The sequence below is a fragment of the Pteropus medius genome, unplaced genomic scaffold, assembly GCF_902729225.1.
Source record: "Pteropus medius unplaced genomic scaffold, Ma_sr-lr_union100, whole genome shotgun sequence".
Taxonomy (NCBI): Eukaryota; Metazoa; Chordata; class Mammalia; order Chiroptera; family Pteropodidae; genus Pteropus; species Pteropus medius.
In genome coordinates, this window is record NW_024349798.1 from 1,182,171 (window position 1) to 1,206,786 (window position 24,616).

General features: G+C 40.1%; 1 protein-coding gene and 1 pseudogene across 1 annotated transcript; both read right to left on the reverse strand.

Moving 5' to 3' along the window:
• Nucleotides 1-102: 102 nt before the first annotated feature.
• On the reverse strand, nucleotides 103-12,078 carry KCTD13 (potassium channel tetramerization domain containing 13). The gene is made up of 6 exons (XM_039884552.1): nucleotides 11,656-12,078; nucleotides 10,183-10,352; nucleotides 3,393-3,482; nucleotides 3,251-3,303; nucleotides 2,379-2,574; nucleotides 103-894 (listed from the first exon to the last, which is right to left on the reverse strand). The coding sequence occupies exons 1-6, from the start codon at nucleotides 11,897-11,899 to the stop codon at nucleotides 658-660; spliced, it is 990 nt and encodes a 329-aa protein (XP_039740486.1). The 5' UTR covers nucleotides 11,900-12,078; the 3' UTR covers nucleotides 103-657.
• Nucleotides 12,079-20,214: 8,136 nt separating this feature from the next.
• Nucleotides 20,215-21,854, reverse strand: LOC120620487 (cell cycle checkpoint control protein RAD9B-like; annotated as a pseudogene).
• Between the last annotated feature and the right edge of the window lie 2,762 nt (nucleotides 21,855-24,616).

The following is a 24,616-nucleotide window of genomic DNA, read 5'->3' on the forward strand; positions in this document are numbered from 1 at the left end:
CCAGAAAAAGGCTTGGGGCAGGGCTGCATGTCTTCTCATCCAGCCACCTAAGTATCTCCTTAACACAGCCATCTCCCTGGCCCTCTCTCTGGGAGTCAGCACCAGATTCTCAACTCAACTTTATTCCAATAATTTAATAGAAAATTAAAATAATAAATAATACGAAACAGTAGCTGAGCTGGTACAGGCCCAGGCCAACGTAATACAAAGTTAAGGAGGTAGGGAGAATGGTGGGAGAAGGAAGAGGGAAGCAAACTACCATGCACAATGATTGGGAGGCAGCTCAGAACGTGATGGGTGTTATAAGGGCTGGCTTAACACTTTGGCATGTACAATGTACTAAAAAAAGAGAAAGGGAATTCTAAATAATTTTAAATCAGCTGATGAGGGAAGATAGCAGGGCAAGGATGGAGATGAGGGAACAAAAGTAGGCCTTCTGACGGGCTCTTAGGGAAAGGGCTGGAATGTACCGTGTTGTTAGCAATGAATTGGGAATGAATGGAAAAGGGCCAAAGTGAACTGTACCATGCAATGAAGGGACAGAAGGGAGACCCACGACTTAGCCAGCAAAGCCGAGGCAAAGATCTGGGAAGGGGAGGAAAAGAGAGAGGGACTGAGTCCTAGTGGCAGGAGGAAAACAGGGAGCAAGATCAAGGATCAGTCCTTGAAGACAATCTGTTGGCCATGAGGACGCTCGTCATGGGTGATGTGGCGCCGGACATGAATCCTGCGGACACGGTGCTCTCGGTTTTCCTCATCCTCCCCTCGGCTTGCCCTGCCACTTCCAGCTGCACCCCCTGTGGCCTCCAGGAGGGCTGGGTCTGGGACCCGGGGAGTCTCGTAGATCAGGATGTTCAGGGTTTCCTCAAAGATCCGGGCCTCTGGGAATTCCACCTGCAAAAGGCCAGCAATCCCCAGTTCCCACCTTCTGGTCCAGTCACAGAGCTACCCCTTCCCCCAGCTGCTCTGCACTGGCATACCTCCTAGCCTTTGCAAACACAGGTTCTTTAGCCTGGACTGTCCTCTTTGCAACTTCTTTACTCAGCAAAGTCACACTAATACATTGAGGTCCAGCTCTGAAGTCAGGCAGCTATATGTTTTCTCTTCTTTGCTATCAAGTCTCAGTGTGTTCTTTCATTAGACAAATATTTACTGAGTGGCTGCACTGTACCAAGTGTTGTTCTAGGCATTGGGAATATAGCAGTGAACAAAACAGACAAAGTTCCTATCTACAGGAAGTTTACATTCTAGGGGGAGGACACAGACATACATTTAATTAAATATAAACTGTCAGATGGTGACAAATGTTATGAAAAAAAATATAGCAGGAAAAGGGGTAGAGATGGCTATGGCCAGGAATGTTATAACTTTAAAGGGGGAGTTCAGAGAAGGCTTCACTGCAGAGGATATTTGACAAACAGCCAAAGGAGGGGAGGGAGGGAGCCAGGCGGATAACTAGAGAAGGAGCAGTCTGGGAGGAGGCAATAGCAAGTGTAAAAGCTTTGGGGCAGGTGTGCGCGTGATATATTATTTGACAGCAGCAGCAAGGAGGCCAGTTCAATGAGACAGAATGATGAGTAGAAAGGATAAAGTGAAGAGTTGATTGGGCGTTTTCCTTGTGTGGCTTGGAGGAATATAACTAACATAACTCTTAACAAGCTGCATTGTAATTATTGGTTTATTTTCCTATCTTCCCAACTAGAGAGGAAGCTTCTTAGAAGCTGGGTCATTCATTCATTCATGCATTCAATAAATGTTTCCTAGCTTCCACTACGTGATAAACTCTTCTACTATCCTCCACGAGTGCTAGAGAGGGAGAAAAAATACAGCCTACCCCCAAGGAACTAACACCTTGCTGCAGAAGTAACCCCGCTCCCCAATCTCCATCCCCAGACTACAATAAATACCATGTTTAGCTAAGAAGGAAGTTTGACATCTTTGTCTGGGGTTGTTCAGTTTAAAGTTCATAAGCAAAAATCCCAAAAGAAGTGATGCCTGACTTGGGTCTTAAAGATTAAGCATAAGTTCACTGGGCAGACAGGGATGAGGAAAAATAATCCCAAGAAAAAGGAAGAATGTGTGCAAAGGTAGGGAAGTGTGAAATAGCATTGGGTACTTGAGACTTGCAAGATCTCTGGTGTATCTGAGGCACATTCCTCATATCAAGGTCAGAAGAGACCAGGCTGATAACATCGTCAGGAACCAGATGACATATCATGACTTACACAGCTAAGACCCCAAAACTTGGAACTCTGGTTCCTGACTCTCAGTGATGGACTTTCCCCTGCCTGATCTGCTGAGCTGCCTTTGTCCAGGGAGGGTCCTGGTCCTGCCCACCACCACAGCCCTTCCTGACCAGGCCCTGAACCCCTTCTGACCTTGGTCTGCTTCTTCTCCGTGGCATAGACAATGGAGGTGCAGCACACCTCAGCGATTTTGCGGCCCTGCCCGTAGAAAGACCAGCAGCAGATCTCGTCCCCCAGTACATCCTTGAGGAAGAGCAGCCGCCCGTGGAAGCGCAGCGCCAGTTTGTCAAACAGCTCGATGTTCTTAAGTAGGTTGTCATCCGAAGTGCTGAGGACCAGGGGGCCAGGTGGCCTCAGCACAACTGGCTTCCCTCCTTCTGTTCCAGCCCCCATCCCTCCTCCCCCCACCTGCATAGGTCCAACCCAGGGGTTTGGCGCCCAGCAGGGAGCTTCCTCAATCCCTGGGGCTAGGCTAAGGAGGCCTCAGAAAGGAAGTAGCATTTGCTGAGCAAATCCCAGTACAGCAGAGTAGCTACTTGTGCAGTCTCTGGCTTCACCTGGCATCCTAGCTCCACCACTTTTTAACTGGGTGACCTATGCAAGTTACTTCACCTCTTGATGCTTCAATTTCCTCATCAGTAAAATGGAGATCACAATAGTACCTCCTTCAAACGATTGTGAGGATTATGTGAGTCAATAAATGTAAAGCACTTAGACAATACCTGTTGTAAAATAAGCACTTAGTAAACACTAGTCATTATCTATTCCTCGCCTAACCCATTATTTATTGATAAAACTGAACCTCAGAAGTGAAAAATGACCTGTCCAAAGTACCCAGTGGGTAAGCGGTGGAACTGGAGTTCGCATTCAGTCAGGCACACTTTTAGTTCCTCTGTGTGGCCATTGCCCCACCCCCCACCCCTCCTCCTTCCCAGGGCCGGGAGTAGGGCTACCTTTAGCCCAGGATTCCACCCAGTGCACCTCCCTGCTCCCCTGGTGGTCACCTGGTATAGGAGTACTTGTTGTTACTGCGGTTGTGGAGAAGCTTCACCACGGGCTGTTGGGGGAGAGAGGATGGAGAATGGTGGGGGTCAGGCTGCATGGAGAGGCCCCCAACCTCCACCCTACAGGGCTCAGGGGCCTCACCTTGGAGGTGCTGGCCAGGAGCTGCTGCTCCTCCCGGGGAGATGTCACCGTGGGGATGAGGCACAGCGGGGACAGGTTCTCCCTTTTTTGCTGGAGAAGAAGCGGAAGGTGGTTAACAGTACAAGCAAAGATCACTCACTCCCTCACTTAAAAGTTTTCAAAAGCTGCTTGCTGCCTTTGGGACAAAATCCAGACTTAGTGGTCCATAAGGCTCTGCAGAATTCGACATCTCTGATCTCATCTCTACCACTCTCCCCTGCCTGCTGGGCTTCAACCCTACCGATGGCCTGTTGCTTGGCACATCCAGCATATATCCACCTAGCCCTTTGCTGTTTCCACTGCTGGAAACAGTCTGCACTCAATTGTTTGCATGGCTGGCTCTTTCATCCCCTTCAGATCTCAAAAATAGTGCTCCTCAGAGGGTGCTGGTTCTCCTCCCTCAGCTCCCTGGCTAAAGCAGCCTCCTCTACTTCCTATTCACAGTATCAGTTCACTTTCTTTGAGGCACTTAGTTCCTCACATTTTCTTATATTTGGTATATTTGCTCATGGTCTGTCTCTTCCCACCTGGGAACTAAGTGCCTAGTATACAGTAGTTGCTGTTGACTAGTTCTACTGACTGAACAGCCTGGCTGGCTGGAGAGCTGGAGGCAGAATCAGAACCAGACACGGGCTTTTTTCTTCTTTTAGAAACGTCATGTCAGAACCCCTCTCACCTCTCCCAGTCTAAAAACTAGATGTGCAATTCTAATACAGACTCCAGATTTTTTTTTTGAGAAATGAATAGGACTTTTGTAAAATTAATATGGAAGAATAAAAGTCTATTATTACTTAGGTCAATTTTTTAAAAAAGCCAAAAAAGACTGACCACGCCAGATATTAAAATAACCAAAAAGCCATAATGAAAACAGTGTGGTTTTGGTACAGAAACAAAAACAGTGGAATATAATAGAACTTGGAAACAGACTAATGTACACATGAGAACTGATGTTTATAAAAAGGACATCACAAATCAGTGGGAAAAGTATGGAGCATGTATTGGTTATTGCTGTGTAACAAATTATCCCAAAACTTAGCTTAAATCAACAATAAATATTTATTATATCTGTTTCTGTGGGTCAGGAATTCAGGAGTGGCTTAGCTGGGCGGTTCGGGCACGGGGTCTCTCGTGAGCTTGTGGTCAAGTCAGCTGGAGCTGCAGTAATCTGAAGGCATGAATGAGTCTGGAGGATGTGCTTCTGAGAAAGCTTATTCATATGGCTGGTAAGCTGATGCTGGCTGTTGGCAGGAAACATGATCCCTGTTACTGGGACCTCTCCATAGGTTGCTTGAGTGTCCTCATAACATGGCGGCTGGCTTCTCCAAAGCAAATAATTCAAGAGGGAGCAAGATGGAGCTAGTTTTGTCAGCCCTATTCAGTGTGGGAGGAACTACGCAAGCGAATGAGTATTAGGGAATAACAATTACTGGGGACTGCCTTGAAGGCTGGCTCCCATTGATTCAAATTCCTCTCATACGCAAAATATATTCATCCCCTGCCAGATCTCCCAAAGTCTCATCCCATGACAGCATCAGCTTGAAGTACAGAATCTTGTCATCTACAGCAGGTCCAGGTGGGGATGAGGCTCCTTGGGAGTAGTTCCTTAACTATAGCGTCATAAGTACATTTGCTCTTGATCTGAAGACCTGTGAACTAAAGAGACAAGTTATCTCTTCCATACACCCAATATACAATGGTGGAACAGGCATTAGGATAATCACTAGGGCACTCTTTTTCAAAAGGGCGGGGTAGGGGACAGAAGGCACATAGAAGTCACTGCTTCATAGAAATTCTGTAGTCCAGTTAGACAAAGGTTGGAAGCTCTCAGATGCCTACTCTTGCCCCAAAATGACTCTCTATGGCTCTTGGCTCAGGGTGCCCTGAGTCATCCTTTCTTTTCCATGAAAGACAGTCCATGCTTGCAGTTCCATGGTTTCCTTAGCCTGCTTCCTCCCTGTAGAACTTTGGGGATCCAAAGGCCTCTTCTCCTCTTGCATTGTATCTGTCCCTTTCAGTCCAAGCTGGCAGTGTTTCTGCTAATGGAATTCCTAAAAACTTAATGGGTGTCTTGTGAGTCTTGGGGTTCAGTTCATTAGACAAAAGCCACATCCAAAAAGCTTTTCTCTTGCTTTGGGCTTGTGCTGAGACTGCTGAGGGACAACACCCTTAAGATTCTTAGATGCACTATTATTTGATTGAATGGTTCTCTGAGACATCTTCTTGGATATTTTTGAGGTCTGAAGGATTTTATAATCATACCCACAGCTTCATTGTAGACCATGTTTTACTAACAATGCCCTGTATTTGAGCTTTGCCTAGAAGCTGTTTGTTCATTTTAACCTCATTTGTTATCTGGAAAGGCTGGGAATTTTCAAACCCAATAATTCCTGGCTCCTTTTTGTGCCACTGTTTTTCCTTTAGCTTCCCATCTCCTCTTTTATTTTACTATAAGCACCAAGAAACCTGGTATCACCTTCAATATTTTGTCTGGAAATCTCTTTAGCTAAGCCACCCAGTTCATTAGGTATGTTTTCCACTTTCTACATTACTATAAGAGACAGTGTTGCTAAACGTCTGCAACTGCATAACAAGGATCCCCTCTGCACCTGTTTCCAGTATATTCCTCACTGCAGCCTCCTCGAAGGTCATTAGACTCCTATGTACAGACTCTTTAAGGCCCTTTAGGCCTTTATGAACACTCTCCTCAGTCCTTCCAGCTTCTGCCCACTTCCTAGTTCTAAAGCCACTCCCACATTTGAAGTTTTTGTTGTGGTAGAACCCCATTCCAGATACCAAACTCTGTTATCTATTGCTAGGTAACAAATTACTGCAAATTTAGCACCTTAAAACAATAAACATTTATTATCTCCCAGTATCTGGGGGTCAGGAACTTGAGATTGGCTTAGCTAGATGGTCCTGGCCCAGGGTCTCTCATGAAGTTGCAGTCCAGATGCTGGCCAGGGCTGTAGTTATCTGAAGACCTGATTGGGCCTCAAGGATCTGCTACTGAAATAGTTCACCCATGTGGCTGGGAGTTGTGGTGGCTATTGGCAGGAAGCTTCAGTTCCTTACCAAATGGACCTCTCCCTAGGGCTGCTTGAGTATCCTCATATGGCAGCTGGCTTCCCCCAGAGTGAGTAATCCAAGAGAGAGGCAGAAACAGCAATGTCTTTTATGACCTAGCTTTAAGTTACACACTATCATTTCTGCAATATCCTACTGGTTACATAAGTCAGCCCTATACAGTATAGGACAGGACTAAACAAGAGCCAGAATAAGCTGAATTGCTGGTGGCCATCTTGGACACTAGCTACCATAGATTAATAGATGCCATTGGGAAAACTAGTTCACTCTATGTAGGACAAAAAAAAAGAGTTAAGTCCCTTCATAACTCACATTTACAATAGTGAATTCCATTTAGATCAAAAGACCTATATATGAAAGATAAAACTATAAAGCTAATAGAAAATATAACTAGGAAAAAGAAGCTTCTTAAACAAAATCCTAAAAAGATATACCATTAGGCAAAAAAAGAAAAAAAAAAGAAAGAAGAATTCGACTGCATGAAAATCAAGAATTTCTCCAGTTGACAATAGGAAGTAAGACCTTACAAAATGCCTACGTAATAATGTTGAGGGAATGACAGAATTGTGATTATTCTACAATATAACATAATAGAAAAATACATAAAATTACCTAAAATGTATTCTAACCAAAATGTTTAATATTAATCCTTTAAATCTACCATCTAGTTTATAGGAAACTCAGGGTAGGGTAGGGTAACAAATCAAATGACACAAGTAAACAACTAGGAAAACTTGGGAAGTGGGTCACTGTGCAGAAAAACTGGTGGTCTATTTAACAAGTCAACATCACGAGAATAAAAGGTGTTGGAAGAGGCTTAAAGAACATAATATGCAAGGATCTAGATTAAGTCCTTGGTTAGATGAACCATCTACAAAAGACATTTCTGGAACAAATGGAGAAATTTGCGTATGCCTTGGACATTAGATAAAATTTTATTGACATGGAAAGATGGCAATTATTAACAAACAAACAAAGCAGATTACAAACAGCATATACAGCATGACTATATTTTGGCGTGCGCGCACAAACACACACACAAAAAAATCTAGAAGGACATTTGGTGCTTTCATGTTTTTAATTATCTGTTTTCTAAATTTCTATTTTATATATATATAAAAAATAATATGTATCACACATTATATATGTGTAAAAATAACATATATATAAAATAATATGTATTACACATATATACTGCTTTAAATATAATAAATGGTTATTTACAATAAAAAAATAAGGATTTCTATTCTACAATAGATGCTACAGACAGGTGGCATTCTAAGAGAAAATACTGGCAACATCTAAAACTGACTGCAAATTATTATCTGAACAGGCTTCCTCAACTGGGGTTCTCCTGAATCTCAAAAACCCAGCAAATAACTTGAATAACTATTTTCTCAACTCTCCTGAGTATGATCGGTAAATAGTACTGTTCCAGATACATAGGAGAAAAGTAAATTTATTATGTACAATACATGCCTTAGGGTAATAGGGCTTAATTCTCCCTAGGAATTAAACTAAAATATGCAAGGATCTGTAAAGCAACAAGAAAGAGATTAAAAAAAAAAAATCAGTAGAAAATTTGGTAAAGAATATGAGTAGGAAATTCACAGAAGGGGAAACCAAAAAAAGCTATTATATGAAAAGATGCTCAATCTCATTAGTAATCAGAGGCATGCAAATTAAAATGAGATCACTCTATACCAATCCAACTGGCAAAATTAGAACACTGGATGATGCTATGTATTGTCAAGGATATGCAGAAATGGGATCCCTGATAATCAAGAATATAAAGCGCCACTACAGCCATCCAGGAGAGTAATCTAATGAGATTGCTGAAATTCATTTGTATGTGTCCTGTGACCTAGCAATTCCACTTCCAGTTACAATCATGATAAATCCTGGCCCAAGACCCACAAGGGCACATGTATGAGGATGCTCACAGTGGCACCATCTGTGGGAGCAGAAAGTGGGAGGCAATCTAGGTTTCCAATCTCAGGGGAATGCATAAATAAAATATGGTGAATGCATACCATAGATTCCTGTGCAGCAGTTAGAAGCAAAGAACTAAATGTACATAGAGCAGCATGAATAGATCTTGAAAAAAGTGCTGAATTAAGAAACAGAACACACAATCCATAGCTCAATGCCATTTATGGAAATTTAAAACGCATATAAAACAATGCTTTAGCTTTTCAAGGGTACAAATATAATCCAAGCATATGTATGAAAACATACATACATACTTGGAGGGTTATCTGTGGGGGAACTGGAAGTAGGCAAGGGATTGGGAATGAAGAAAAAAAACAAAAAGAAAAGATTTCCATAGACCAATGAAGATTAAGTGCCACACGCTGAGGAATATGATGAACTCAGTATTCTGTACCTAAATCTTAAAGAAACAAAAACCTCCAAACAAACAAGTAAAACCTAGCCATGAGGGGTGGGGATGGCAATGGTCTCAGGAAAACCTGAAAAGGAGACAGCTGGAGCATAGAAGAAAGCTGGGAGTCAGATAACCTGGGAATAAATGTGAGCTCTGCTGCTTTCTGACCTTGGATAAATTCTTAAATTCCCTCATGGTATTTTTTTTTTTTAATGTCACACAGGGGTACAAGATGTACATACAAGAAGATAGAATCGGACTTGACACACACAATGATTCTGTGGGTGTGGATAACATTAGATAAACATTAGATTCAGGAGTGGGTGTGAGATAACATTAGATAAATGTAAAACTATAGAGCAGACATGCACTTCCAAGATCATAGTTGACACTTTTTAATGTATACAGGACATCAAAAAAGAAACTCTTATAATCTATTAATATTATATCATAAAAGAAAGGACATTTTTAACATTGTAAAAATAAGACAAAATAAAAGGCTTTATGTAAAACTCACTGCATTGTATTTTTCTCATTTCCTTATCTTTTGGAACATGAGGACTGAATGCCAGAGGGAGGAATTGACTCACTCAAGGTCACTCAGTCAGCTATGGTGGCAGTGACACTTTACCCACATATCCCGGCTATGCTTTCCAAGCTCTCCTCCTCAGAATCCTAAGAGATGCACAGAAGAGAAGTCCCGCAGGTGGGGCTCTGGAACCCCCAACCCTGTTTCATCTGGAGCAGCTCTGCTTCTAACAGATTTCATTGCAAAAAAAAATTTTTTAAGGTTGAGAAGGAGGTGGGTGCTGCCTCCCAGGATAGAACCAGATCACAGAGGTCATTATATTCCACAATAGATGCAAATTTAAATTGTTTTTTTTTTTCCTAGTGGATCAAAGGAGTTGTGATTTCTGAGCAAGGGAGAGAATAGACTGGGGTTGTATTTAAGGATAATTACTGAGGTGGTAGTGTAACAGCTGGATTGGATGGGTAGTAACAACAAGATGCAGAAAGAACAATCATTTAACCATACAAAAGTCTTGGCGTGAGGTGCCAGGAGGGCTCGGCCTGAGGCAGCAGGAATGTAGAGGACAGTACTCCCAAATTCTCTGGAGTCAATGGCTAGTCAAAGCCAGGCCAGAGGCAGCCTCCCCAAGCAGAACCCTATATTTCCTTTTTTTTTTTTTTTTTAATATCCTAATATTTAACTACTCAGGCAGCTCTCACAGGGACATGGGCATAGGGGCAGGACTCAGGAGGTGAGGGAGGGACCCTCACCTGCAGTGCCAGCTGGCAATCCTCAATCAGGCCCTGTACAAGGTAGTAGCGTGCTTCGCCTAGTAGCTCCCCCAGTTCTCTGGTACTCTCAGGCAGTGGCACAGACCCGTCCCGCAGGTAGTTGAGGATTGTGCCAAAGTGGCGGCCACTCCGGTCAATCAGCACCCAACCTGGTGGGGTGAAGAGAAGAAGGAGAAAGAATAGCTTTGCTGGGGGCCCTGGAGCTACAAAATTTTTATGAAGAAAGGATTACAAAGCTACAAGTCTGAGAACTGACCTTTCACAAACCTTTGCCTTATCCAAGAAAATCCCATTAAAACATGTCCAGTGGATATTCCCATAGGCCCCTTTTTAATGTACCCAGCCAATGAGAATCAATTCCCTAAGTCTGTTCTATACTGAGAAGGTTCCCACCATGAGGAAGTTCCTACAGATTAGATAATCAATAAACCTCTAAGCTCTTGTTAATTCTAACCATACTATTTAATTAAAATGTCTACCTCATCTTCCAGTTCACTACCATTTTATCTTTACATTCTTCATAGAACTTATTACTATCTGAAATTACATGTCTTTTTTTTTTTTGGTAGGTTTACTTGCTTATTATTCTCCCCAGCCTCGCGAAAAAGTAAACTCCATAAGGCTAATCTTATCATTTTGATTTACCAAACTATCTCCAGTGCTAAAGTATCTGGTAATTTACAAATACTTATTGAAAAAATTCTTCACCTTTAGATATTTGAAGACTGTGCTCTACCTCCCATAACCCTTGTTAACCCACTCTGAACCCCCTCCCCCAAACTTTAAGGTTCCACTTGGGAATGTGGGGCCCTAACCTGAATGGAACACTCCAAGAAGGTAAGGTTCTCCAGCCAAAGAGAATTGTCCATTCTCCACTCTGGTGTCCCTAGCTAACCCGAAGCAGCTTTCACCTTCTACAATCTGCATTTACAGATGGATTCCTAGAGTGTGTTAGGGGAAACACAGAGACAGGCAAGACCCTCCAACCCTCCAGGCTGGTTGTTAGCAGCGCTGAGGTGGAGAGGAACAAAGGGCTGGAAAGTTGGAAGAAACTGAGGAAGGCTGCCTGGAAGGGTGCTGCTGGCAGCAAGGCTGGTTCCTAAGTTTTTTGAGGTGAGGAGTGAAGGGTGGGAGAACTGGATGGAAGCGGTAATGAAACTTCTGAGGTGACAATGGCGAATCGCTACAGCTCCTGGCAGAGTTGGAGAGGGGGGCTGTTCCATAAGTGTTTGTTAATTGCTCGGAGTAAAGACTGGGAGAGGAGGGAGATTATGAATGAGAAAGGGGAGATTAGATGGGATGTAGGGGCTGGAGAAGGTGAGAATGAGCTGACTGGATGATAGTGAAACGAGAGAAGGGGTATGAAGACTCTGGGTGATGGAGGATACTAGGGATAAGGGAGACGGCAATCCGAAGGATGGAGGACAGCCCAAGTAAGGGCAGCGCGCGTACCTCCGGCGTCCGTGAGCACCTCTGCGCGGCCGCTGAACATGGCCTTGAGCATGGTGTCCTGTCCCGTAAGGGTGCGCAGCGTAGTGTAGTGCAGCGAGCCACCTACGTTAAGTTTCACGTACTTGCTGTTGGGGGTCAGTGGTCTGAGACCGTAGGCGGCGGAGCCAGGCTCGAGTCCCGAAGGCTTAGGGACTTCCAGGGACAGGGCCTCGGCCGCCGCCGGGCCCGAGGCCTCTGCCGACATGCCAGGTGGTTAAGGCGGCGGCCGCGACCTTAAGTTCTCTCCGCGCCCTCCAGACGCTCCCAAAGACCCCGGGACCCACTCGCCCACACGTCGCTGCTACACAGCGACACCGACCAACAGCGCCATCGCGCCGGCACCTCCCGGAAGCCGGGCCCAGCAGAGCGCAGGCGCGCCGAAGAACCGCCTCCGACTTCTCGAGGCCCGGAGTGCGGAGCATGCGCAGTGGCCTCGGCTGGGTGACAGGTCGCGCGCGGACTGCGGCGGTGATGACGCTGCGCGAGGAGCGCTCCTGTCGTTAGTACCGGAGATTTGGAAAGCGACGTCCCCGCGCAGTGGTTGAGTTTCCGTTCTCAGAGCGCTTCCCGGAAAGCTGAGGCCCGGAGAAGCAGGAGGGATAGGGCAAGGCTTACCGCCTGCCTACCCTCAGCGCTGCAAACAGCACGAAGGCAAGCTCTTAAAGAAGGCTATTGAACAAAAATGCAGCTGAGTAGATTTAAACATCGAATTGGCTTTATTCAGCCATTTGTGAATCAGGCAGCTTCCTATCTAGCAAATAGGCGCTCCTCAAGCTGGAGAAAAGGAAAGGTATTTTAAAGGCAGAAAGGGGACGGGAAAAAAGGGGCATTATTAGCAAAGAATGTGTTATCTCAGGCAAGGTCACCCACCTAAGGGAACCCAAAGGGATCTGTGGGGCAGATTATCTCACTAGAGCTGACCAGGTCGTTCCATGTTGACAGGTTAAAGGTTACGCCCCTGCAAGAGGTTGAGACTGCAATCAGGTTAGTTATTAAGTCTTGGTTTGTTGATGTGGGGCTTAGCACAAGTGACTCCATTTTGGGCCTGTTGTTTCTTTTTAACAACGCCAAAGGGGAGTGGCCTCCCAGGGGAAGTGGCCATAATGCTAGGGCATGCAGGGTAAGTAAGATAGTTATAGAGGGTCTCTCTGAGGAGATAATACTGAGCTGAATCTGAGAAGCAGCAGCCACGTGGAGGTGTGAGGGCAGAGTTACAGGCAGAGGGAAGAGCAAATACAAAGACAAGAAGATATGAACAGGCGTGTATTTAAAGAGCAGAAAGGATGTCAGAGGTGGCTGGAGTAGCTGAGTAAAGGTCTTAGAATCCCAGCTAATGTCGTGAGACGCCCAATCCAGAAAGATAGAATAAATAAGATAGAAACATTGTTGACAAGAGAGTGTGGTGAAAAGTGTGATATAACAGCTGATCTTAATGTCTGGCAGGGGGATTTGCTTTAGGGAAAACTAAACACAGAGAATTGTAGAACTGTGGGGAAGAGGTGGTGTTTGCTCATTTTGCAGTTTGGACAATGTATTCAGATATGATTATGGAATAGGCTTTCTCTTTAGAAAGTCACTTTGTGTGATGTTGGTGTTCTGTGAAACTAGATGCTCAACAGGGCAACAGTGCTACCAGTTCACTGGGTGATCCTGGGCAAGTTACTTCTCTCTGGGCTTGCACGGTTCTTTTTTACTGCTTAGTGAGGGGTGCAAATTTAAATGCCTGCAGGGGGCAGGTAGGACTGTAAATGAATGGGGTGGACCAGTTATAAGGTATTGGAAATAACGGGGCCTGTGGTGACTTGTGGAGAGTTCATATTCTATCAAAGGGGTTGCCAATTTTGATTTTTCGAGTGTAGTTGGTAAAAAAGAGAAAAGCAGCTAATGGCAACTGGGAGTTGTTTTGCCCTCTCCCTCCAGAAACCTTGGTGTTGCTAGGGGCCCACCTGGTGTTATCATCTAGGCTGCAGTGTTGTCCTGTTGAGCATAAACAGTTTCACAGAACATCAACATCACACAAAGACACTCTAATGGATTGATAGAAAGACCATTTCATAACCATGTCTGAACACATTGTCTAAACCACAAAAATGACCAAACACAAGCCCCTCCCCACAATATGAATGACTGCTGTGTCTACAAAGTACAGCTTTAGCCTTGATCCATTCCTCTGAACTTCTAGATAAGAATTATTAAGATGACTAAAAAGAATTATCTCTACTTCCTGACAACATACAACCTAGAGAAAATCTCCCTTTTCTCAAACCCTCCTAGAAAATCACCTAACAAGCCCAAATTCTGCAGTAAGTCCTTTCTAACATGTGCTTGCTGAGATGCCCAAGATGGGTTCCCCATGGAGTGTGGTCTACCGTGTTCAACTACAGTTGTGTTCTTGGCGGTCTTTGTCTGAAGGGCATTGTCAGAAATGGAGGATCCATGGAGATCAACCGAAGCCCTCACTACCGTGGACTGGGACTCTCAACTCTAGTAATAATGTGCACCTCTGAGACCCCTTATCTCTAACCGAGGTGCCATCCTGCCCATAGTTGGGAGAAAAGTTCTCATTAAAGAGTCGTGATGTTTTGCCGAGAACCTTAAGCATTGGGATTACTTTGTTTTCTTTGGAATAAGATTCTCCTGGAGTTTTCTCAATGAGATTTTTAATTTTCCTTGTTTAAATTGTTTTCTGGCCTTCATACCTGCTCTTATGGTCTGTTCTCTTGTCTTGTGTTTTAAATATTGTTTGTCTGCAAGAGGAAAAGTATAGGGAAAGGATGGGTGTGCAGCCTTGGATGTATAAGGGCATCACAAACCTGTTACTGCTCAATCTCTGCTGGCTGAACACAATTTGTCTCTCTAAATTTAAAGTTGAGGATACCAAGTGCTTGGCAGTAATGTAACTAGTTAGCATGTTGGAGACTTTTTGTTATCAGAATTAACCAGGCAAATTGCTGCATCAACCAAGTTCCAATAAATCTGTCCTACAACCATCCCCAAAGACTGTGGAATTCAGAAGATATCTCAGACTTTATCCAAAATTTGTCCTTTGGATAAACGTTGCCTTGGGTAACCATTTCAAACCTTTATAAGGACTTCTTCCTGAGTTTTGTCTATATCCTTGAGAACTAGTTTATTTCATTTCTTCTGCCCAGAATGAGGACATTTTTTCGGCCTCTGATCAATGACAATTGGCCTTTGACCAACTTCTGGAAATACAAGGTTGCATGGCACCGTCCATATGGATACTCGTGCCAACTAAAACTGAACCAAATACCTGCTTCCTTCATTTTTTATCATGTTCCTCTAACTCGTACTCTTATTTTCCTAACTGACACAATTTCATTAAGGGCAATTTAGAATTGCAGTGGTCGTTTTGGGGAAGTTTTGACAGGAACAAGATTGTTTATTTGAGAGGTACCTCAGAACAAAAGGAGAAGAAACCCTCACAAGGAGATTGTTGTTTGTCAAAAAGGTTATTTGGTGGATGGAAAAAAAATGGTGTAGATGATAGAGGCTCTGTTTATCCCTCTGGCGAACAAAGCAAAGCTGTGACAGAAACAAGGAGCAAACGGCAAGGAAAAAATCGCCTGGCATCTAGATGAACAAGCCATAAAACTACAGAGAAATCTAAAAATCACCCTGCAATGGCAGAAGGTAAGATGGGGCAAGGACGCAAGGCTGCCTTGTCCCAAGCAGCTGAGTGGCATTGAGGCAGCGACAGTGGCAGACGCCTCTTAAAGGGGCCACGCCCATGAGCGGACTTTCGCGGTAATGGACCTGCTCACTTTGAGCACCAGTGCCAATTCGGCTGCATGCAGGGGGCGCCAGAGACTTACAGGAAGATATTGTCGGAGTGAAGGTTTAAGCAAGACTCGCTCTGTACAGAAGTGCCAGTGGTATCCATTGTTCCTCTGTTGAGCCCTCCCCACTCCCAGTGTGCCGACTCAGTGCCACCATAGCGGAGATGCCATCAAAGTGGATAACAGAGGTCATTCTGTGCAGAGGATTCTCTGAAACTCCACCTCCCTCAACTCATGGCCCCACCCAAGCCACATTCAGGTGTGTCCTATCTTAGTCAGGCGCTTCTGGATGAGCAGCCCCTAGACTCATACTTGGTGGCAGCTGGTCTCAGTTTCTGGTATGGCCTTTTGAGGCAACTATAAGCACAGCATCTGTAGATTGCTGGATGAATCTTAATAGGTGGCCCCAGAGGGGCGCAGGCTGAGACTAAATTTGACCTGCAGCTGAACCCCTCTCAGGACTGTGCCACTGGACACCTACTACACAAAGCCACACTAACAAGATTGGGAGACTTAGGAGCTTTGCTTAGTACATAGAAACAGACACAGAAAGGCAGCCAAAATGGGAAGACAAAGAAGCAGAAACCATATGAGAGAATAGAACAGAGATCTGGAAATAATGGAGTTAAGCAATCTAACAGATACAGAGTTCAAAACACTGGTTATAAAGATGCTCAATGAACTTACGGGAAGTGTGGATGAATTCAGTGAGAATTTCAACAAAGAGATAAAAAAAACATAAAAATGGAAATGGAAGTTATAAAAGGGAACCAGTCAGAAATGAAGAACACATTATCTGAGATGAGAAGTATATTAAATGGAATAAACAAAGTGAATAAAGAGGAGGATCAAATGACCTATATAGAGGATGGAAAAGCCAAGGACACTCATCAGAATGGCAAGAAAAAAGAAGCCAAGACTATAAGCCAAGACCCATAAGACTGGCAGCAGATTTCTCAAAAGAAACTATAGGACAAAAAGGCTTGGCACAAAATATTCAACATGATGAAGACACAGGATCTACAACCAAGAATACTTTATCCAGCAAAGCTATCTTTTAGAGTTAAAGGATAGATAAAGAGCTTCCCAGACAAAAATAAGCTAAAAGAATTTATCATCACCAAGCCAGTATTACAGGAAATGTTGGAGGGACTTCTTTAAGAAGAAACAACATGTATCAAAAACAGGAATAAAGAATGGTAATAACTACATTCCTATCAACGAGTACCTCAAATGGAAAAGAATTAAGTGCTCCAACCAAAAGATAGAGTGGCTGAAAGTATAAGAAAACAAGACCTCTACATATGCTGCCTACAAGAGACTCACTTCAGATTAAAAGACACACGCAAACTAAAAGGAAGGGGATGGAAAAAGATATTGCCTTGATGGACCTAGAGATTATTGCACTGAATGAAATGGGTCGGATAGAGAAAGACAAATATCGCATGATTTCACGTACATGTGGAATCTAAAGAACAAAATCAACAACAACAACAACAGCAGAAATAAACTTATAGATACAGAGACTATTTAGAGGGATACTTGGTGCAAGGGGTGTTGGGGGAACAACAACAACAACAAAAGGCAAAGGGATTAAGAGGCACAAATGGATAGTTGCAGAATAGATATGGAGTTGTAGAGTGTAGCCTGAGCGAGAGGGTTAATAATGTAATAAATATGTAAGAGGGAAGAGAGGTAGTAGATTTAGTGGGGTGATCACTTTGCAAGTTATGTGGATCTGATCACTATCCTATACAACTGAAACTGGTATATTATTGTATGCCAACTATAATTGAAAAAAAAAAACCTCTTGAATTGTACACTGTAAATACAAACAACTAATTGTCCATTATGTTTCAATAAAGATTAAATAAGTGCAAAAAATTATTTTTTTAACATAGGCAATATTTCACTTCTGTACTTTGTTGATTAATACATGCTGACTTTTTAATTCTATAGCTCTATTAAATTGTCAAATCCCTGAGTTATTTTAAAATAAGCTGGAATGTCATTCTTTTTGTGTGTGTACATTTATGTCAAGATCTGTTTTTCTACGTTTAAACTGTCTTTCCTCTCATTGCAGAGGAAACATTGATTAGCCTCTCAGAGTGGTAATTTCATATTTCTCTGAAGTAGCTCCCTCACACCTTTTTTTGCTGTCCATTTTCCTCTCTTGGAAAACTTTAAAAATTACCAAAAACTATTCCATTGTATGTTTGCACTCCAGGAGTAACCAGTCCACTTAAACAGTTAAAAATGTCTTAAAGAATTGTTAAACTATATATGTTTCCTTTGTGGACACTGAAAAGTGTATTTATGTAATAGACTTTGTTATTATAGTTACAAGATAAGAAAAAAGTTTAGATTCATGATAAAAGAGTTTTTGGCATGATCTATGTCTTTAAATTTGCCATGAAAAATAATGCCAGCACAATATTTTGGTTTGTAAAAGATCAAAGTGAATTTTCAAATAATGTAAACCTTTTTAATTTTTATGTTGATTTTATAAGTTATCATAGATATCATATATAATTTTTTAAAATTTTATTTTTTCTATAGTTACAATGATGGGCATACATCTCCAGAACTTATTTACAATTGGAAGTTTACATATATATAAGTTTATATATAACTGGAGGTTTGTACCTTTGACCACCTTCACATATTTCCCCCACAGTCCACCCCCACCCCCTACCTCTGGCAACCACCAATATGTTCTTTGTTTCTGAGTTCAGTTTTTTTAGATTACACATATAAGTGTTAGCATATAGTATCTGTCTTTCTCTGTTTTGACTTACTTCACTCAGTATAATGCCCTCAAAGTCCATCCATGTTGTCACAAATGGCAGAATTTCTTCCTTTTTAATGGCATATATATATTGAAAAATATATATATATATATTTTATATATATATATATATTACATTTTTATATTCATTCATCTAATGATAACTCTTAGTTTATCTCCATGTTTGGCTATTGTAAATAATGCTGAACATGGGGGTGTAGATATTTCTTTGAGACAGTGATTTCATTTCTTTCAGATATATACCCAGAAGTGGAATTGCTAGATCATATCTTTAATTTTATCTTTAATTTTTTGAGGAACCTCCATACTGTTTTCCAAGGTGGCTGCACCAATTTACATTCCCACCAACAGTGCACAGGCGTTTCCCTTTCACCACTTCCTTGCCAGCACTTGTTATCTCCTGTCTTTTTTATAACAGCCATTCTAACTGGTGTGGGGTGATATCTTGTGATTTTGATTTGTATATACCTGATGATTAGTGATGTTGAGCATCTTTTAATGTATCTGTTGGCCATTTGTATGTATGCTCTTAAAAATATATCTATTTATTTCTCTGCCCACTTTTTAATTGGATTGCTTGTTTTTCTGCTATTAAGCTGTATGAGTTCTTTATATATTTTGGATATTAACCCCTTATCAGATACATGATTTGCAAATATTTTCTCCCTTTCCATAGGTCGCCTTTTCATTTTTGATGGTTCTTTTTCATTGTTGATGGTTTCCTTTGCTGTGCAGAAACTTTTTAGTTTGATGTAGTCCTGCTTGTTTATTTTTGCTTTTGTTGCCTTTGCTTTTGATATCAAATCCAAAAAAAAAAATCATTGCCAAGACTGATGTTAAGGAGCTTACTCCCTATGGTTCCTTCTAAGAGTTTTATGGTTTGAGGTCTTACATTCAAGATGTTAATCCATTTTTGAGTTGATTTTTGTGTATGGTGTAAGATAGGGGTCCATTCTGATCCTTTTGCTTGTGGCTATCCAGTTCACCATAGCTTTAAAGTATAGTTTGAAGTCAGAAAACATGATACCTCCAGCTTTCTTGTTTTCTCAAGATTGCTTTGGCTGTTCGGGGTCTTTTGTGTTTCCATACTAGTTTTAGGATTGTTTTTTCTATTTCTATGAAAAATGTAATTGGAATTTTGGTAGGGATTCCATTGGATCTGGAGATTGCTTTGGGTAATATGGACGTTTTAACAATACTGGCTCTTCTAATCTATGAGCAAAGAGTATCTTTCCATTTATTTGTGTCTTCTTCCATTTCTTTAATCAATGTCTTATATTTTGGGGGGTACAGGTCTTTCACCTCCTTAGTTTAATTTATTCCTATGTACTTTATTTATTTATTTATTTATTTATCTATTTATTTATTTATTTATTTATTTTTGAGAGAGAGGTAGCCATGTATTTTATTCTTGACATTTTTATTCCAGGGGTTAATTTTACTTAAAATCTTAAGAAAATATCAAAAGCAATGGTCAAAGTAGTTATGGCATTACATGAGAAAAGATTGCATAACTTTTTACTATGTTTGCAAGCATCAAAATTCTAATGTTTGCAATTGAATACAAAAGATACCTGACTACTAGTCACAAAACTACAAGCAATACTGATGCATTCCAATGGCTGCTGAAGACAGTTTAAATAGCTTTATAAAACTGACAAAGAGAATGGTAAAATCTCTAGTATAAATGTGCACTGAATTGAAGAATTCTAATGAGACTTTGACCTGCATAAAAAACTCTTCTGCCTTCCAAGTAGCATAACAGATTTAAAGCAAATTACATACATTTGACCAGCAGCTATTTCTAGATATGGTTGTTACATAAGATGATGATTAGAAAAGTAGAAGCCCATCCTCCATTTCAAGGAAGTCCATGACAAGGCAAGGGTGCAACTCAGCCATCATTAAGTGTTAGAATGTGGAAAAACTACCATTATTCATGATCTCTTCACTGTCACTTGCTATTGCCAGACTGTCAAAAGGGTTGTTGAAATGTTCTCGCTGGTCAGAAGAAATTGCTCCAAAGAACATGCAAGAAAACTTCCTGAGACATGGAGTCCCTGGCACTTCCTCTGTGTTGCTGACACTGCTTCTGGAACTTCAGTAATATTTCCATTCACTCTTTTCCCTATAGGGCTGCCACAGTTTTCCAATGCAGAGATGTTTGTGAGAGTCTCATTAGGATCAAGTCTTTTGGATGTTGCTTTTATTGAGATATACTGTGTGGCCTTGCTCTCTTTTTTTTACCAGCCTTTGAATTTGAACATACCAGATCTGACCTTTTTTGGTTTTGTGAAAGGCACAGTGATTGTGGAGAAGATCCTCTACTTGGCTCATCAGCTAATGTAGCCAAAAAAAAGTTAGCTTCCAATAACATATCATCGATACTTAATGACATATGTTTCCCAGGAATATCAAAATGAATGGATATAGGAGAATGTGTACCTTCCAAAAATGTCAGCATTTCCTTTAATTCTTTGAAGCAAAATGTTATTTCACTGTCAACTCCAATTTGAAAGATGTCAAACTCATCTGGGCCCACAAACATCTCACTATATGCAGAATTGGTCAAATCCATTGATTCCTCATTAGAACTCTTAATGCAAACATTCAGTGGAGTCACAGCAAGAATAACTTCCTCTTGATGTAAAAAGAACAACTGCCTCAGCAAGTATTCTTGGTTGGATCATTAGTGTATAAGTGCACATATTCTTTTTAAAAATAACTTGCAAAAGCTGACTTTCTTGGAAACATATATTGTGAGTCCTTTTAACATCTTCATTCCCAATTTACAATTTAAATTTGATACTGTCATTATCATTCATTTTCACTGAGGCTGATGATTGATAATGCTGGAAAAACACTGGAGAGAAGAGGACATATCCATATACTGACCCACAAGAATTCACAGATCTTAAAGCAAGAGCTTTTTAGGATGGGTCTAGCCATAGCTCCTCACTAACTCATGATAGAGCTTGGATTGCTTTCCCAAATACTTAGGCTTTCCCCTTTCTCCACGGGGAGGGAAGAAAGGCCCATGCATCTTTAACCTGACTGCTGCTCATCCCTCACTTCAGCATGGCTGCAGGCCCTAACAAGCCAGGTAGTGAGGCCCATTTTATTCTTTTGGATGCAATTATAAATGAGATTGTTTTCTTGATTTATCATTCTAAAGATGTCATTGTTAGTATCTAGAAATGCAACTAATTTTTGTATTTCGAGTTTGTATCCTGCGACTTTACTGAATTTCATTGATTACTTCTAACAGTTTTTTTTTGGTGGAGTCTTTAGGGTTTTCTATGTATAATATCATGTCACCTGCATATAGAGACAGTTTTACTTTCTTCCTTTCTAATTTGGATGACTTTTATTTCTTTTTGTTGCCTAAAAGCTCTGGTTAGGACTTCCAGTAATCTGTTGAATAAAAATGGCAACAATGGGCATCCTTGTCTTGTTCCTGATCTTAGAGGAAAAGCTTTCAACTTTTTGCCATTGAGTATGATGTTAGCTGTGGGCTTGCCTTGTATAGCTTTTATTACATTGAGGTACATTCCCTCTATACCCAGTTTGTTGAGACTTTTTATCATGAATGAATGTTGAATTTTGTCAAATGCTTATCTGCATCTATTGAAATTTTTAGCCTTCATTTTGTTAATGTGGTATGTCAGACATATTGATTGATTTATGAACGTTGAACTGTTTTTGCATTCCTGGAATAAATCCCACTTGATCATGGTATCTCATGCTTTCAATGTATTATTGAATTTGGTTTGCTAATATTTTGTTGAGGATTTTGCATCTATATTTACCTGGGATATTGGCCTATATTTTCTTTTCTTGTAGTGCACTTGTCCAGTTTTGGTATTAGAGTAATGCTGACTTTGTAAAATGAGTTTGAAAGTGTTCCCTCCTCTTTTATTTTTTGGAAGAGATTAAAAAGGACTGGTATTAAGTTAATTAAGTTAATTAATGTATGATTAAGTAACAGTTAATTAAGTTAATTAATAAATAATCTTTAAATGCTGGTCAGTTTCTACATAAGAAACAAATGCAAAACATTGGTCATGAACACATAACTTTTACCCTTATTTCTTAGAATGGCAATAGATTAAAACAATATACAAATGCCTTTGGATTAATTATATTATAAATATGTTTATTTTGCCACCATAAATTTGTTAGAGTGGTATTAAATGAATGCTCATAGGAAAAATAGCTAAACAATTCTTGGTTTTCTGTCCCCTAGTTTTCCCTTGTTTCTGGAAAAAGAAAGTCAATTACTTTGTTTAAAGATGATAATTAATATAAATGTTTGACTATACTAAGTATAATAATCATAGAGATCTGATACAAAATAAGAATATGTATACAAAATAATCATTATAATTTCTATTTGTTTATTAAAAGAGTTATAATTTATCAAGATAGTAAATTTAATATGACATGTACATTGTTTAATATACTGATAAGTTAATTATGTTTTAAAGCTTTCAATATATTACCTATTTGTATATTTATGTATCTGTGTATGCCTAAGTACATATATATAAAGGCATATTAATAAATAATTTACTGAAGATTGTTACATGAATAATATATAAAAGGAGGAAAATGGGAGTCTGGGCATCTTTTTTTCCTGTAAAGTGATTAAGTTATTTTATGTCCAGGTTAGTATAGGTTCATTTTTGTCACCAAAATATCCTGTTAATGCTGATGCTCTTTGGCATACTCTTAAATCATTTTGAAAAAATAAGGATATTTTTGAAAAAAGTTAAGTTCTTAATGACTGTTGTTCATTGTTATGTATTGTTACAACATTGCCTACAAATATTTATTTTCTTAGATAATAATTACTTATATATTGTTTCCTCTTCTACAACTATTCTTGATTTTACTTTTCCTAAATTCAGACTAATAAAACCATTAAGGTATTTTTTAATGCCTAAATTATCTTTGAGTTTCTTAAAATGACCATTGGGTAACACAAAGACCTACTCCTTTACTTTATAGCAGAAAAAAACAAAAGGAATAATTATACTTATCTGGAATTCTCTAAATATTAATTAATTCAAAATCATTATGAGAGTTCATTTGTCTACTACACTCATATTTAAAAAAAAACAAATAAAAGGAGAGTTTATCTTCCCAAGTTATTTACATATGAGTAAAGTATGTTAATATAAATATCTGTCAATTATTAGATATTTTTCAAGTTAAAAAATTTATATTTAAGCCAAAAACTGGTATGATAACTATCTACAAAAAGGTCTGTTTCCAGAATTTTAGATTCACAAGCCCCCTTCCCCAACGTATATCTATCTCATCAAAGAGCTGTAGCAACAATAACTTTGTGGGTCTCTACTAATGTAATGGTTCCCCATTCTAAAGACTATTCTATTCTATTTTTCTATTCTAAAATACTCCTCGACTGGTGGCCTATGAAATATTATTGTTTTCCTTTTACACATCACTGTCCATCACTGCAGTCTTGTAAATTCAGCCATTCTCCTTTTCTTATATGAAGAAGGAGAAGCCCATGGTCCTCTGTTAGGGAACTATCGAATCCTGCATGGGCCTTTTAGATATATCCTTGTACATCCCTGATTTAATTGTGTTTGTTGATGATTCTTACTTGAAAAAGAAAAGAAAAATAGCTAACATTATACTCAGTGGTGAAAGAGTGAAAGCTTTTCCTTTAAGATCAGGAACAAGACAAGAATGCCCATTTTTGCCACTTCCATTTAACCATTTAACATGGTACTAGAAGTCCTAACTAGAGCAGTTAGGCAAGAAAAAGGATTAAAAGGCCTACATATTGGAAAGGAAGAGGTAAAATTATCTTCATTCACAGGTGACATGATCTTATATGTAGAAAATCCTAGTTTCACATATAAAAAAGGCCTCATAATAAATAATAAATAAAGCAAAGTTGTAGAATATAAAATCAACACACAAAAATCAATTGCATTTCTATACAATAGTGATGAACAATGTGAAAATGATATTAAGAAAACAATTCCATTTACGATAGCAAAAAAACAATAAAATACTTAGGAGATGAAATACTTGCACACTGAAAACTATAAAACATTGCCGAAAGAAATTAAAGAAGACCTGAAGTAATGGAAAGCTATCTCATGTTCATTAATTTGAAGACTAATATTAAGATGTCAATACCACACGAATTCATCTATAGATATATATAAATTCATCTATAGATCCTTATCAAAGCCCAACAGTGTTTTTACAGAAATAGAAAAATTCATCTTAAATTCGTATGGAATCTCGATAGACCCTGAATGGCCAAAACTAT